General features: G+C 34.2%; 1 protein-coding gene across 7 annotated transcripts; it reads left to right on the forward strand.

Moving 5' to 3' along the window:
• The first annotated feature begins 506 nt into the window (after positions 1-506).
• On the forward strand, positions 507-7,544 carry LOC126702177 (putative disease resistance RPP13-like protein 1). 7 transcript variants are annotated; one of them, XM_050400832.1, is made up of 8 exons: positions 507-4,604; positions 4,704-4,897; positions 5,009-5,402; positions 6,068-6,155; positions 6,257-6,311; positions 6,573-6,673; positions 6,833-6,893; positions 7,034-7,544. In XM_050400832.1, the coding sequence occupies exon 1, from the start codon at positions 742-744 to the stop codon at positions 4,519-4,521; it is 3,780 nt and encodes a 1,259-aa protein (XP_050256789.1). In that variant the 5' UTR covers positions 507-741; the 3' UTR covers positions 4,522-4,604; positions 4,704-4,897; positions 5,009-5,402; positions 6,068-6,155; positions 6,257-6,311; positions 6,573-6,673; positions 6,833-6,893; positions 7,034-7,544. The 7 variants fall into 7 exon arrangements, with proteins under 7 accessions (XP_050256789.1, XP_050256790.1, XP_050256788.1 ...); XM_050400833.1 differs by having other exon boundaries at positions 6,068-6,147; XM_050400831.1 differs by having other exon boundaries at positions 6,068-6,311.
• Positions 7,545-16,783: the final 9,239 nt, after the last annotated feature.

Genomic DNA, 16,783 nt, shown 5'->3' on the forward strand with positions numbered 1-16,783 from the left:
AATAGTATCGTGGGATCCATTTTTAATGAAAAAATTGCTAAAAAGTGTATTTTGTGGGACCCATGAACAGTGCATAAAAGCACTGTTCACAACAGAAAAGTCAAAAAGTTACGGCTTGACAAAAAAAAAAAAAAAAAAAAATTCTGAAACGTAAACGTGCGTCTGGGAAGCGCAAAACGCGCTTCCCAAATGTGTGGGACCCATTTTTAAATGTGTGAATAGTTCTGTGGGACTCATTTTTAATGAAAAAATTGATAAAAAATGAAATTTGTGGGTCCGTGAACAGTACACATGTATACTGTTCACTGCAGAAAGTCAACATTTGCGGTTACTGTTCAATGAACAGTAATCGCAATACTCCAAAAACGCGTGAAAACCAAAAAAAAAAAAAAAAAAAAAGAACAAAAACGCATAGTAGAAAACGCAGCCGTGGATCCAAACATGCTCTGTAACTCAAAATTTTGCATAAAATGGTGGGATCCATTTACTGTATTAGAACTTATAATTGCTACCAGTGTGCTCTTTCTCTCTCTCTCTTCCTTATCTTTCATTTCTTCATTTCACTTACAGAGTACTGTCTTAAGTCTAAATTTTCTTAGAACCCAACCAACCAACCATATTTTTGAAATCTGGTTCAAAAGAACTTGTCATAGATCCTCAAAGGTAGCCTATCCATTTGTACTCCATTGTACTCAGTTACTTCCATATTATTTTTATCAATTCCATCCTTTGCAAAAAAAAATGGCTGAGGCCTTGGTGGGAGGAGCTTTTCTTTCTGCTTTTCTCCAGGTTTTTTTTGACAGGATGGCTTCTCGTGAGGTACTAGACTTCTTCCGCCGACGGAAGCTTAATCCTGAATCTCTGAGGAAGTTGAGAACAACTTTACTGTATATCAATGCAGTGCTCAATGACGCTGAAGAGAAGCAAATAAAAAACCCAGCTGTCAAAAAGTGGGTTAACGAGCTACAAGATGCTGCCTATCAAGCTCAGGACTTACTGGATGAGATTACTACTGATGCCTCGCGCTACAAGCTGGAAACCGAACTGGAAATGTGCACAAGTAAGGTACGAAGCTTCAACTTGACTTCTCTTAGTTCTTATAATCGGAGAATTGAACCAAAGTTAGAAGAGATTCTAGGCAGACTAGAATCTCTTGCAAAGGAAAGAGACATCCTTGGTCTGAAAGAAGGTGGTGGTGAGAAACCGTCACGAAAGTGGCAAACAACGTCTTTGGTAGAAGAATCCAGTGTATACGGTAGGGATGATGACAAGTTCTCCATAATCAAGTTGTTGCAGGCAAACGATGGCAGTGGTGATAACATTAGTGTGATTCCCATAGTGGGCATGGGTGGTGTAGGCAAGACCACCCTTGCTCAGCTTGTATACAACAGCGAGTTGTTGATGGGTCTTTTTGATGTCAAAGCATGGGTTTGTGTTTCACAAGAATATGATGTACTAAGGATAACGAAAAGTATTCTTCAGGCAGTCACTCCCTCAACTAGTGATAGTGACAACCTAGATCTACTCCAAGTTGGGTTGAAGAACAGTCTTATGGGAAGGAAATTTCTGATTGTGCTGGATGATGTATGGAGTGATAATTATGCAGATTGGGAAGCCATTCTGATTGTTTTGAAATCAGGGGCATATGGGAGTAGGATTATTGTAACAACACGTCACAAAAGTGTTGCATTAACTGTACACACAGGCACAGTTCCAACTTTTCATTTAATGCCATTGTCAGATGAAGATTGCTGGTTGTTATTTGCAAAAGTTGCATTTGCCAACATAGATACTCAAGAATATCCAGAGCTGGAACTAATTGGTAAGAAAGTGGTGAAAAAGTGTAATGGCTTGCCATTAGCAGCAAAAACTCTTGGCGGTCTCTTGCGGGTGAAGTTGGATCCTAAGGAATGGGTTAAAATATTGGAGAGCAATATATGGAATTTCTCAGACAGTGAAAGCGGTATTCTCCCAGCTCTTAGAATGAGTTACTATTATCTACCTTCATATCTAAAACCGTGCTTTGCTTATTTCTCAATCTTCCCTAAAAACTTCAAATTTAAAAAGGAGCAGTTGGTGCTCTTATGGATGGCGGAAGATTTTTTGCTGTCCACTAAAACAGAGAATTTGGAAGAAGTAGGTAGTGAGTATTTCGATGAGCTAGTATCTAGGTCATTCCTCCAACAATTAGGTGGTAGAAATATACGCTATGTTATGCATGACCTGTTGCATGATTTAGCAAAATTTGTCTCTGGGGAGTTTTGTTTTAGAATGGAGGGTAACAATTCAGATGGCTTGTCGGAAAAGACTCGTTATTTTTCATATTCTAGAAGAAAGTGTGATGCCTATGAGAGATTTGAAGCCTTACATAAAGCCAAGGGTTTGCGAACCTTTCTACAGTCATCAAATGTGTTAGCGGCGCGTGTATACTTAAATAATAATGTTATACCCAACTTACTGCCAGCACTAAGAAGCTTAAGGGTACTATCTCTATTTTCTTATTGTAATTTGACAGAATTGCCAGACCAGATTTGCACTCTGAAACATTTGCGATATTTGGACCTTTCTCACACTGCAATCAAAATATTACCTGACTCTGTCTGTACTCTATACAATTTGCAAACTTTGCTGTTGTCATATTGTCGTTCTCTCATTGAGTTGCCTGCCAACATGGGATATCTAATCAACATGCGTCATCTTGATATAAGCGGAACAAAATTGATAAAAATGCCACTGCTAATGGGAAGATTGAAAAGTCTCCAAACCTTACCTGCTTTTATTCTGGGCAAAAATGGCGGCTCAGGAATCAATGAGCTGAGGGAACTTCGGCAACTTAAGGGAAGCCTTTCTATTTTGAAGTTGGAAAACGTTGTCAATGCTAGAGATGCTTTGGAGGCCAATTTGAGGGATAAGTTACAACTTGAAGAATTAGTGTTGAAATGGGGTGGACATACGGATGAATCCATAAAAGATAGAGAAGTACTAGAGCAACTGCAACCTCATGCATATCTAAAAAGGCTTACAATTGAAAATTATGGTGGCACAATATTTTCAAATTGGTTAGGAGATGCGTCCTACAAAATTGAATATGTAAAACTACATAATTGTAAATATTGCATCTTCTTGCCACCATTTGGGAAACTGCCCAATCTCAAGTACCTCTCTATTGTGGGATTAAATGTAGAGACTATTGGTACAGATTTTTATGGGACTGCTGCTTTTGGGATAAAGCCTTTTGGATCGCTAGAAACTTTGATCTTCAAGAACATGTTGCAATTGGAGGAATGGCTTCCTTTCACAGATGTGAACGGAGGTGCGGTAGCTTTCCCTTGTCTCCAACAGCTTTTTATACAAAACTGTCCTAAACTGACCAACGGTCTTCCCGATGGCCTTTTTTCTTTAAAAGTACTGGTGATTGATAAGTGTCAGCAGCTTGTGGCTTCAGTTCCAAGTGCTCCAGCCATACGTGAATTGAAGTTGCAATATTGTCATAAGGTGTTGTTGAATGAATTACCATCTCTAGCGTTGAAGCTTAGAATTAGTGGTTATGATGCCTTGGAGTCCTTCCATATGGACAACAACCATTGTCTTCAAGAGTTGGATATCTCTGATTGCCCATCTCTCATGTTGCTTCCTAGTAGTGGTATATCTGATACACTAAAATCACTGAGTGTCAAGAACTGTGAGAAATTACTGTTTCCAATGCACCAATGCTATGCATCGCTTGAGAGTTTGCACATAAGATGTAGCTGTGATTCTCTTGTGTCCTTTCAATTAGACTTATTTCCAAAGCTCAATCAACTTGATATCCATGGATGTCTGAATCTTCAGTCCCTTTCAGTTCCAAATCATGGACCACTTCAGCATCTTGCATCTCTCAGAAGCTTGGAAATTAGTAACTGTTCTAATTTTGTATCCTTTCCCGAAGAGGGACTGCCTGCCCCCAGCTTGACCTGGTTTCGTGTTGATAGCTGTAACAATTTGAAGGCGCTACCTGAACAGATGCACATCCTGCTCCCATCTCTTGTTACTTTAAGCTTACAGAATTGTCCAGAACTTGAGTCGTTTCCAGAAGGGGGTTTGCCATCCAGTTTAAAATCACTTGAAATCTGTTCTTGTGACAGACTCATTCCCAGCCGCATGGGGTGGGGTTTACAGGGACTACCCTCTCTTAGAAGCTTCTCTATCAAGGGTAAATGTGAAAATCTGGAGTCCTTTCCGGATAGGGGGCTGCTGCCATCTTCTCTTACATCCCTTGATATCTGGGATCTTCAGCATTTGAAATCTCTGAATGGTGATGAGCTTCAGCATCTTACTGAACTTAAATATTTGCGTATTGGCTACTGCCCAATTTTCCAGTCCATGCCAGAAGGGGGTTTGCCAACTTCTTTAACTTCTCTGAAAGTCAAGAAATGTCCGATGCTGAAAGAACGGTGCCAAAGTGAGAATGGAGAAGACTGGCAAAAGATAAAGCATATACCAGTCATAGAACTTGACAATGAAGTGATCTCACGAAGTTAAAGTCTTTGGGAGCCTCAGCTCCTCATCTAATTGAACTTCTGCTCACGTACTCATTTTGCGCATCATATCATACTTGCTGCCAGGTGTGTGGATTGGTGAATTCTTTCTTCATGAACTTAAACATCTACTCAGTAAGAGGAAAAAAAAAATCTTAATTATCTGCTTTAACTTATGTCTTTCAGTGATCCTTGCATAAACAGTAGCAGCAATGCTAGCACTTTGACAGTTCAGAAGGCATGGGGGATCATTGCATACTGGTGGAAGCCACGCTTGAACTTTGCCTATTTCATTTTTCAACTACATTTCTTGTCAATCCTTCGCAGGATACTACATATACCCTCTTTACAGGTTTGCATACAACAAGTAACAGGCTGAGGTAGTTCTAACTTCCAACTGAACAAACTTTTTTTTTTTTTTTTTTTTTTTCTTTTTTCTTTTCTTTGGCTAAAACCATCTAATACCAATTGTGTTTGGGGAATGTCTTCAGCTTTGGACTTAACATCAGACAAAGGCTCTAGCTATGTGAAGAGCAGTTGGAATATTTTGGAAATTACTGTTGAATGAACGACCTCAGGCTGCACAAAGTTATGGTTACGGAATGCCATCTCTCAAATTCCTGATTGTTAAATTGAAGAAAGAAAATGCTTACACCTTTATTCCTCCAACTACTTCAGGCAGAATTTGCAGTTCTGGAAAGCTTTCAATGCAAGGATTGTTCAGTAGATTTGTGCTCTTGGTACTTGGTGTTTAACATTGCAAAATAATAAGGAGAGAAATTATTGTTGGGATCTGAGAAAGAGAGAGTTGAAGTGAGGAGAAAGAGAAGAGAATCCAGCCTCAACACCTAGGGCTACATCTTTTATGCATGCTCAATTGTATTTGTACGTACAATTATATATTTGGGCCTCTTATGCCATTACACATGAACACAAATATATATATATATATATATATTTATATATTTTGAGAATTGAACAAGGATAATATATTAACCCTATATCTTTTACACTTGGTATGGACCACCTCCACATTCTCAATTTATGCTTAATTATTCTCATATATTGCTTGCCAAATTTGACACTTGACTATTTATTTTTTGGACAAAATTTAGTTACAAAATTGATTGTAACATGAGACTATAACTTTAATTAATAAAATAAAAATGACTACATATTGTGAAAATAGAATTGTTGAATTGTATTTTCTTTACGTTCTTGATACACATGTTAAATTTTGTTTCAATACCGCTAGATTTGTGATTGTTGAATTTTTTTTTTTTTTTTTTCCTGAGTAGAATTCAAAGTTATTGCTTCCTGCCAATTAAACCTCATTTTTGCATCTGTATACCATAACTTATATTATTTCTGCGAGGAACTCTAGAAGCTTATCCGTCTAGTAGTGTTTTTTATTTTATTTTATTTTTCAAAAAAAAAAAAAAAAATTCAAGTGTTCTCAATTCCCTCATTCCCTGTATTACTGGTGTACGTCCAGCCCATATGCTTTGTTCAATTTTAATTGGATCTCATACTCTGTTCACTTTGCACAGGTCTCTGGTTTGATCATCTATTTGGAGTGCAACTAAACCAACTCATGTCATGAACAATTCTTGTACCAATATTTAACCAGGTTTCATGGTATCAAACATTTTTTTTTTCTTGTGAAGGTTATATAATAAATTTATCTTTCTTCATAATTTTGAAAGGATTGAAGTTTGAAATCTAATTATGGTTATCAGTTGAGACTTGCAATAGCCAATAGGCATGAAGGGGAAGCAAGCGACAGATTAATAGGTAGTCAAGGTCTTTGTCAAATTCCATTTGGTGATTCTAATCCTTAATAGAAATGAAAGCTATTAGTAGGATTCTCTTTTTATTTTGTGAGAATGGTTTTCTACTTTTGTCTGTATGCTTATGCATAATCATATTTGTTAGGTTTTGAATTATCAACATGCCGGTATTCAATATATGCATCTGTGCTTCATAGATTAAACATATTTGGCTTTGGATGAGTTTTGAATTATAAGTGATTTATATCCAGTGAAAATTGAACAGGGTAACACAACAAGAAGATCAATAAGGAATGCGAAGCTCATGTTGATCTTTTTCCAGCTGCATCGGATTGAAAATCTAGCACTGAAAGTTACATACATCAGGTGTCTTTAGCCTTTTCATTTTGTTTTTTTTTAAGCACAATGAAATTTTAAGTTAACCCATGATTGCCTAACTCTGTTAGCTGATTTTAGAACACCGTTACTAAGTGTATGGTCTTTTAATGTCAAAATCTTCATCATGTATGTGCTTTTAATTTTCAGATGTTAATGTTGGACGATATCTGAACATTACTATCCTGTTTTGATTCTCAATCATATTCAGGTCTGATTTTGAAACTTGGATATAATTTAATTTATTTATTAAACTTGTTCATTGTTTTTGTCCACTCATCTCATTGGATCTCTCTTATATAGTAGCGGTCATACGACGGATATTTGACAACTATTTTATGACTTGTGCAGATATGGAATTGGTGGACTCATTGTGTTGAGCACAAAAATATTGCCAGAAATCCATGCCTACCAAGAGTAAAAAAGGTTGGCTGACCAAAGGTTTTTTGTGGCAGTCTAGCAAGAGCCAGGGAAAATTAGAGACCTTTGGGGCTTCTTGAGGTGCTCCTTTCTACTGCAAAACTTTCTTTGCTACTATTCTTGTTACTGGCATACCAGGAACATTAATGATATTTGATTCCATCCTCCTGAAAACTATACTATTTTTTTTGCCTCTGGGAAGTGCTATAGTAGGATTCACTTCTGTTTAAATGTAATATATTGTAAAACCCTATATAGGCCTCTGTCGTAATGTTAAGAATATGATGTTTCTTTACTCAGTCAAAGTTTCTAAACAAAGAAAGTTTCCTTCTTTATGGATTCATATCATTTTGAGGTACATTCAATGTAATTGAGCTCAAATTAGCAAATTACAACGGGTTACTTTCAGGTCATTGGATTGCAATGCTTGAATTTGGGTTCCTGATAGTGGCTTTGTTGTTGAATTTGGGCACTCACTCTCTTAAAACTTCTTCTCTTTAAATTTGTTACTTATTTATTTTTTTTCATTGAAATTCTATGGTTTCTACTAATTTGGCTTTGTAAGGTTTGGTTGCTTAGAGAATAAAAATGGAAACATTGAACAATCTCCTTTATTGTCTTGTTTTATAAAAATTTCCTTCATTTTCAGAGAATCAAAATGGTGAGTTATAATTTCTGTCTTCTTTTTGTCTGCTATATTATTCATTGTTGTTTCATCAGACAATCAAAATTTTCATTCAATTTTAATTCCCTTTAGAGGCAATTCTAAATCTTAGGCCAGTTTCATAGGTATATTATAGATCAACAATGTGAATTTGGGGTTCTCATGATATGTATTCTGAAGTATATTTGTTGGGATTATCTAGGGTGTATTTTGAATGAAGAAGCACGATATGTGTACTTTTGATGCTAAGTGGAGCCCAAATAGTTGGATATGCATTGGCTAGCATCATGAGGTCTTTTGGTTCCTTTATTTATTTATTTTTATTATTAGATTCTCCATTTTTATGTTGTGCCTCCTACACAACTCAAATATTTTCTCATTCTTTTTAAATCTCGTAGGCATTGCACTAAAATTGTCCACCAAAATTTAATGCCAATATATATATATATATATATGTATGTATGTATGTATGTATGTATGTATATTTTTTTTTCCTTTCAAGATATTTCTGTAGTTCCCGCTTGTCAGATGTTGTACAAGTTTAAGAATCTATTTGTTATTTCTTGCTAAGAATACTTAACTGATGTTAGTTCGAAAAAGAATTATCATGTCCATGAGATGCCACATGACTGGCTTACTGGTGGAAGAAGAAATTGTTTATTGATGTTTTCTAATGCATTATTACCAAAGAATATGTGAAACACAACCATTGAGTGGAATCGGTTTGAAGAGAGTAGTCCAGCTTATTGTTTGGTTTGGACCTGCAAAGGAAACCCTCTGCATTCAAGTCCACATTTTCTGTCTCTCTCTCTCTATATATATACTGATATAAGAAAGAGCACAACTATATAGGAGAATCTAAATTTGCTCAGTTGGAAGATTGTGGCTTTTAAAGTATTGAGAAGTTCACGGATATGTAGCCAATTAGGTAAAACTTGGTGTGGCTTGCATTAAAATCCTAGTTTTCTAGGATAATGGCATGGGATGTACAAACTTCAAGAGCTATAATGTTCTCGTTTGAAGGCAATTCTGATAATATCCTTCATGAGGGAGTGATTCAGACTCACGCCTGACTGTCTGAGTGCCTACAAACCTAAGAGGTATGTTGGCAGGAAAGGAAAATAGCGAAGGTGTTGACTGGATTATGTTTTCCTATACTGCAATTTTGGTTGATTTCGTTAAAAAATTCCCAGTAAGCACTCAGCAATCCGACAGGTACAGGTACCCATGGTCTCAGATATGCTTCAGTGTTTCTAAATCGTGACATTACTGTGAACCCTGCAAACTTACTTATGGCTTTCTTACAACTGTATGTACATATGATATCGTATCTTGCTCCTATGTAGTTTTAGTTTGTTTTACATAGTAATATCTGAAAATTTGTGTAAACAATTTTCTGTATCCGTAACTTGTGAAAATCATGATAATTTTTCTGCAGATAGCAATGGTTCAGTAACCTGATTTTGAATCTCATCAAAGATTAGTTCTTTTTCACGGGCATTCATATTTGATGCGTAAAGATAAATGAGTCTTTGTATATGTAACGTAAATGCAGTCCAAGCCTTTCTAGTATGGTGGGTGCCCAAAAGATAGATACTGAAACTTTGAATCAACATCTAATTAGTACTCCAGCAGTCCAGCTTAGGCCAAAGCTAAGTATAATGAGTCAAATTCAGAGGGAAAAAAGGGAGGCAAACAAAAGTTAAGATTTAAATATCTTCAATATAATTACACATACATATAGGCTATAGCTTTGTTCAGTTTATTCTTACAACTCTTCTTTGTAGGAAACGACTACAGAAAATTTCCAAGAATACCAAAAATCAAATCCATTAATGTGACTAGTATGTCAAATTGACTTGATGAATGTCTGGATATGAAAAATAAACTTCCTACAATAGAATGGATGATGAAATGGAGCACCGGTTGATTACTCGTGTTTTCTGCAGAAAGTGTATAGAGAATAGAGATCATTTGTTCTTTGAGTACTCATTCTCTAGAAAGTATTTCGACTGCAATAATGACACTTTATCTAATATCAAATCCTCATACCAGCTGGGTTGATCTTGAGGATTGAGGGTCTTCTGTCTTCAAAAGGAATGCCTTGAGAGTAATCATTACCAAATTGGCTTATGCTGCAGCAGAGAAATGCCATAGTCCATGCAGGGCAGGTTAGAACTGAAGAGAGTTTCCAAATTCCGGTGTCAAGGTGATCAATCCTATTCGAAAAAGAATCTATGAAGAAATTTTCAGTGTGAGAACTCATGTTTCAACCTACACTAATTAAAATTTTAATAATATTAATTTTACTAAAAAGGAAAAAGATAAATAATCCCAACTTCTTGCTAATATATTCTTTCATCTTGTTTGGGCTTTCTTTAAATAACTTCATTCAGTTGTACGTTTAGAGAGGAAAGTTCTACAATCTTCTCTCCTTTTCCATTTTCTCTTTCCATCTAAGTAAAAATTCTACAAAGCATGAAGCTCTAATAATCCAAACCTGAATATATATAATTACTTTTTTATTCTTTGCAGAATCAGAATCAATGATAGCTAACATTATATCTTCTAGTCACTAGCTAACCCTTTTATACTTTATAGTCACTAGCATGCTAGTCTTGGATTCGTTTACTCTGTCCAACTGTCTCTCACTATGTGAAAGAGTAATTATTGTTTTACACTCCTTAATGTTACAATGTCCACATTTTCATACCAAATATCTACATTTTACACATGATATATAAGAATGTGAACGTAATTTGAAAGAGTGTGAACACCATTGAATGTGAAACAATCGATGCTACTTACATAGTTACACCTCCATTCCAGCACTAGGAGCAAAGTGTACACACTCCACGGTAATTAGATTATGTTTTTATCAACTCTATGTTGAACTCTTGAGGAAATGTTTGCAATAATTTTAAATAAATCTTAAGTAGTAAGTTGTTATTAACTATTACCGATAGACAAAAATATAATTTTAGTAGTAGTTCAAAATTAGAACCAATAATAATATATCATCTAAAATTTGTTGTGAAATCGTTATAGATATAAGCATGTTGCATTACTCAAAAAAAGACAAAAAGAAAAAGAAAAAGGATAATAGTTATATAATGTTTTACAATCTTCTCACCCAGTTAGGACCAATGCAAACAAATAATGGCCCAAGCCATCAAGCTATTTGGTGCGCAGGCCTTGGCATAAAGAGAGAGGGCCACCGGTTTTAGGCATGGGCCGAGAAACCCAATATTGCTTGACCCAATTACTTTAAGGTTGTTTTCTTTCTTTCTTTCGAGCTTGGGCTTTTGTACTATGGGTTTCCAAAACGACCCTCAAATATTTAGTTACCTACACCTCCACTCCAGTACTAGAAGAGCATTGTTTCCATACGAGATTTGAGCTTTGATTAGATTAGATTATATTATTATCAACTCTATGTTGAACTCCCTAAGAAATGATACCAATTCAATATTCTTTTGAAAATATTAAGTATTTTTAACACACACACATAGGAGAAGAGGAAAGAAGGTTTTTTAAAGAAACTTACAATGATGTATATTCAAAAAGGCCTAACTTTTGGATACATAACACAGAGTTGCATATTCAATATTCTAGATAGCATTGCAAAGAGTTGCATATTCTCATAACCAAGTATACAATTAACATTTTAACTACTCATTCAATTATTTCTCTTAATTCGACACCGATCTTTTTTTGGGTTTGGGTGTAATCTATGAATTTTGAATTCTATAGCATGCAATTGTACTTTCAAAATTCAAATTTTCTAAAAACGCAAACAATGAAATAGTTCTATTTTCATGAGAATCCCAGTGCACCCAATTCCTCGTATGACTTAAGAGGTAAATTACCATCAACAAAATTGGTTACCCATGTTCTAAAATAACAGGGGTTCAAAATACTAAAATTGATTTTGAAAATATTATATGTTTGAGAAAGATCTCTAAAACAATAATAGGATTAAAGAAAACCAACTAAAAAAAAAAAAAAAAAAAAAGAGACAAAAAACCCCAAAATTTACGTGGTTTGGCAATAACCTACGTCCATAGGCGATGATGAAGAAATTTAACTAACAAATTTGGTATAATACAGATATGGTGTAGAGGCATTCTCACACAATCCAAATCCCAAATACACCCAAATAGCCACCCCTCACAATTATAAAGATTAAAGGTTGAACCTAAAACAAATAGAGACTTTTCTCTACTCCGCAACACCCTTAAAGAGATTTCTCCATAACCCTAACCAAATCATGGCCAAATGCAAATTACCATAAAGTAGAAACCAAAGTGAGAACTACTAAACAAAATTGCACCAAATAAAAAGTTGCAATACTACCAAAAGATCTTACAAATATTAATTGTTGTGGCACACATAGAGTAACAAAAAAACAAGCCGAAGAGCTCTTAGCTTATTTGCTAAATATGAGACAAGATATGTTTTTAGTAGTTTATTTGCTAAATGTGTAATAAAGCAATAAGAATTAGCTTACTTTTAAAAAGATAAAACTTAAGTAGTCTCTTGCTATCGAATAAGAAATCTAGGGTTCGAATTGTGCCTATATCAAAAACCTATTTATGTCTTGGCTTTTTGATAAATAACAATCATCTTAAAGCAGATGCCATAAATTGGAATTCTATCGTCTCAATAGTAATAATAGAAAAAAGTATAATCTTTTCCAATCTATATATATCTAAAAGCTGAAGCGTAACACTTATTGTTGCTACGTTCTAGTTAAGCCACGTTATCACCATGTCATCATTTATTTTCTTTCTTTCTTTTTTATTTTTCGGGAGAGGATCACCTCTAGTTTTAAAACCTTTAGTTTCCTCCAGTTTTAAAATAGATGAGTGACATGTGTAAATAAAATGATCCAACGGTTAGAAAATTAGAAATTTGTGTTTTAAAAAATAGATGCAAAAGCAAACCTTTTTTGAGATAAAAAGTGCAAGAAGAAGGCATGGGCTCATTGGAGTTAGAGCAACAGTCGACGACAACCTTCAACAACGCGTGGATTGGCGGCCAAATTTCAGGTTGCGCATGGAGGCGCGTAAGAGCAAAGATGGAGGCTGGCTTCTTGGGTTTTACATATCAGAGGCCGACAAAGAGAACTGTGGCATTGGTTTTGTGAACCACTAGTCGACGAAGAAACTGTGATGGTGCGTGGATCGACGGCCACCATGCATGGTAGCACATGTAGGTGAAGATGGAGTCCGAACTCTTGGGTTTTGCATATCAGAGGCCAAAGAAGAGATTTGCGATGTTGGTTTCGCGAAATGATTGAGAAAAACTAACAAGTCTGAAGGGAGGCTCGGACTTGATGATGCGACGGCTGTGGCTTTTGATAGCAGCGAGGCAGCGGCGAAGAAGCCTTGTGGAGGTGGTGAAGGCATCAATAGTCTTGGGTTGAATAATGGTGATGTATAGTAGATCAGTTTAGCTCTAGAGATGTTGAAGGGAGAGGCAATAGATAAATGAAAAATTGTTAAGTTTTTCCTAACCGTTGGATCACTTTATATACACATGTCACTCATCTATTTTAGAACTGGAGGAAACTGAAGGTTTTAAAACTGGAGGTGATCCTTCCCTTTATTTTTCGATTTATCTATTGACATTTATTGAGCATCTCCTTAGATTCAGGTCTACTGTGTGTCTCTCCATTAACCCATACTCTTTAGATGCCGCTATTATATGGAATTCTGACAGTCACCGACAGATTGCAACCTCCTCACCTTATATTTCTTTCTTTATAAATTATTAGTTATTCTCCCTCCACAAATTGATCAGTATGGTCTTTAATGAGATAGTTCCTTGACTGTTTTAACCATTCTTTTTGTCATGACTCAAGAATGTCTGCCAAAACCCAATCAAATGAGTGCAAGAAACAGAGAGTGACCCTAGAGCTTGCAGATGAAACTGAAGCACATGAGAGGCAAACATTAGTAGCCCAAGTCCAAAGGGTATGAACTCAAAATGAGTTTTGTTATTTTTTTTATTCTTATTATTTATTTATTTCAATCTCATTACTTGAAAAAAAAAATTGTATATTCAATTTTGGGATTTCATGAGTTTGAATTTTCATGCCCTCAAAACTATTCAAATATATTTTTTCTTTTTCAAAATTGATTTGAGTTTGGCAATTGATCATGTTTGTTATAAATTGCTTTATGGTTTCCCTTCTCTAGGCTGCAAGAATGTAACTCTCAATAAGTTTACTATAATATTTTTCTATTTGATAATTAACTTCAATGTGATGTTTTCATTTTGGTCTTTATTTTATAGTAAGAGTGTTATTTATTTTCACCAAAGAGAAATTGCTATTGTTCTCTTTTTCCGGTCATTTTATATAATGAGCTAAATTTCTTTTTTATCTCTATTCTATTTGTCCACTCATTGACAGATGTCAACAATCAAGGCTTGCAATCATTGGAAGCTTTTTATTCTATATAAGATCATACCAATCAATTGGTAACCATTCTTTTCTTAAGGCATGTTTGGTAAACTGTAATAGGCGCTGTAATGTAATAGTTATTCCTAGGATTTAGTTATTCTTTAGTTTGGTTCTGTTTTTATTACAAAGAATAGTCATTCCTTATGAATATCTATTCTTCAAAATGAGGAATAACTATTCCTCTTTAAAAGGTTGTATTAACTATTCCTTAATAAGTGCAATAATTTCAAAACTTAATATATTTCCAAATAAACAAACTTTCCATATATATCTAACAATTATAAAAATAAAAAAATCATAAAAAATAATACATATCTCTCTTAAATTTAAAAATAAGAATATTTAAAGAGATATAATTGTATGAGTAAGATATTTCCTAAAATAAATGTTAAGTTTCATTCTAATGTTATAACTCATAACCAAACTAATGAATATGTTTAGTTATTACATTACAACACATTTTATTACTAGTAATAAAGATTACAATTTCTGTCGTAATCTTCATTCAGTGTACCAAACGTACCCTTAGAAACTTTTGAAGGAAGGAGAATAAATATTTTGTTTTTCTTGGGTGGTGCTTGATAATTTGCTTTTTATGATTCAATACACATCAGTTATATTAGATTTCCTTTTTCTTATATTACTAATTTGTTGTTTACTATTTAATTGGATTGTTTGGTGACCTAGAAATTGTGAAAATAGAAAAGAAAAGAAAGTAGAGTTTGAATCTTAATTTTTTTTTTTTTTTTTTTTTTTTTTTTTTTTTTTTTTTTTTTTGTTGTTGTTGTTGTTGTTGTATGGAACTTGGGGTCTAACAGTTATTTTTTATTTTATTATTATTATTTTTTTTATCTTAATGTTAATGATACTAAATTCTTCAAAGTACATTAGTTTAAGTAGACTGTTGTGTTGTGGCTGGAATTTTTGTGTTTTGGGTCTTAGTTGGCCTATTTGGTTGATGAATAATTTTGCGGATTGTTTAGCTTTTAAGAAATTGTTTGGGATTTTAGGAGTGATAAAATTCAAAGAACTGAATTCCTTTTAAATTCCATTAGTATCTAGCTTTAAGCTAATTGTTGTGTGGATGGAAAAATTAATTGGTTCTTGATTATTGAATTTCTATCTATAATATTTTGTACATGAACAATATAGTTGGGTTTGTAGTTTTAGATTTTGGATTATGTATTTTTTTTCAAAAACTTGTTTTTCTTTTTAGAATTTTCTCCTTTTGAATATCTAGAATATTGTGTACATATTAGACAAAACTTAACAGTACTACTATTCTCTGAGTTTTAAATTTTGAATTTTGCTATTTCTTTCATTATTAAACACAATATGATATAGTTGATGTGATCCAATGAAGGCAAAAGCAACTACTATTTTTGAGGCATAGTAACTGATACAATTTGATAATTTTTCATAGCCATTTAAAGTTCATGAGCTGGAATGCTAATAGCCATCTTCTCCAAGGCAAGAATAATTGGCTGAGCTTAGCAAGTTTGCCACCAACTTTGAACACAACATGTTGGAAAATTTTTATAAAATTATTATTATTGATTAAATGGTCATTTAAGTGGAAAGATCAAATTAATTTATTTTTCATATTCTTTGCATCAGTTTTCTTTTTTACCAACTTTTGAGATTTGTAAATTACTTTCTATTCAACAATTAATTTCACATATACAGTGATATAACGCATGGTTTAATTGTTTTTTTACCACAAAATTTTTTCTTTTGAGGAATTTTTTACCACAAACTTAAAGGCTTAGGCAGAAGCTTTTTAAATCATAGAATTGATTGTTATGCATTCTTAACTCACTTACTTACAATTTGTATATGCACTATTTGTTGAGAGGAAAATTTCTGATGTCCCCAAATAGAATATGGGGTAGCCAAGCCGAAACTCAACGATGAGCCCTTGAAGTAAAGCCCAAAGGCTATCGGTGTGGTGTAAGTCCACCCAAGCAAGAGATAGAGACCGCACCCTAACAAGAAGACAACAATAAAGCCCAATAAACATGTTAGTATTGTTAGTTTGTTATATTATTAGTCTTTTTACGACGTTATAGTTCAAATCAGTCCTCTAGCAATACGGTATTATCTCCAGCGGTAGGCGTGAAATTATACTTAAAGTCCAACAGTCAATGATTAAATAAATTTAGGAAAATGTTCACTCCTGGGGGTCCTTGTGTGTTTTGGTCAAGGGAATTTATAGTACTTTCAGCCATCATTACATCAATTGTGAGGGAAAAATTCAATTGTTAAAAATACATTATATTCTTTATTATAATAATAAACAATGATTAAAGGCTCCATAGTTACAAATAAAAGAGGAAAAATAGGATGGAATGAAGGAAGAGAAAGATCCCCAGCTCAGTGCAGCAAGTATAAAACTAAGATTTTGGTGAGTGTATAATTATAAGGCATGAATGAGGTGAATGTGGGCTATTTTGAGTGAGTGAGATGGGATTAACACTGAGATTGAAGCTTTTTGTGAGTAATGGGCCGTCTGTGTCTAGTTGGAGGAAATTTTTGAGCTGTGGTTGTG

Source organism: Quercus robur, chromosome 10 (assembly GCF_932294415.1).
Source record: "Quercus robur chromosome 10, dhQueRobu3.1, whole genome shotgun sequence".
Taxonomy (NCBI): domain Eukaryota; kingdom Viridiplantae; phylum Streptophyta; class Magnoliopsida; order Fagales; family Fagaceae; genus Quercus; species Quercus robur.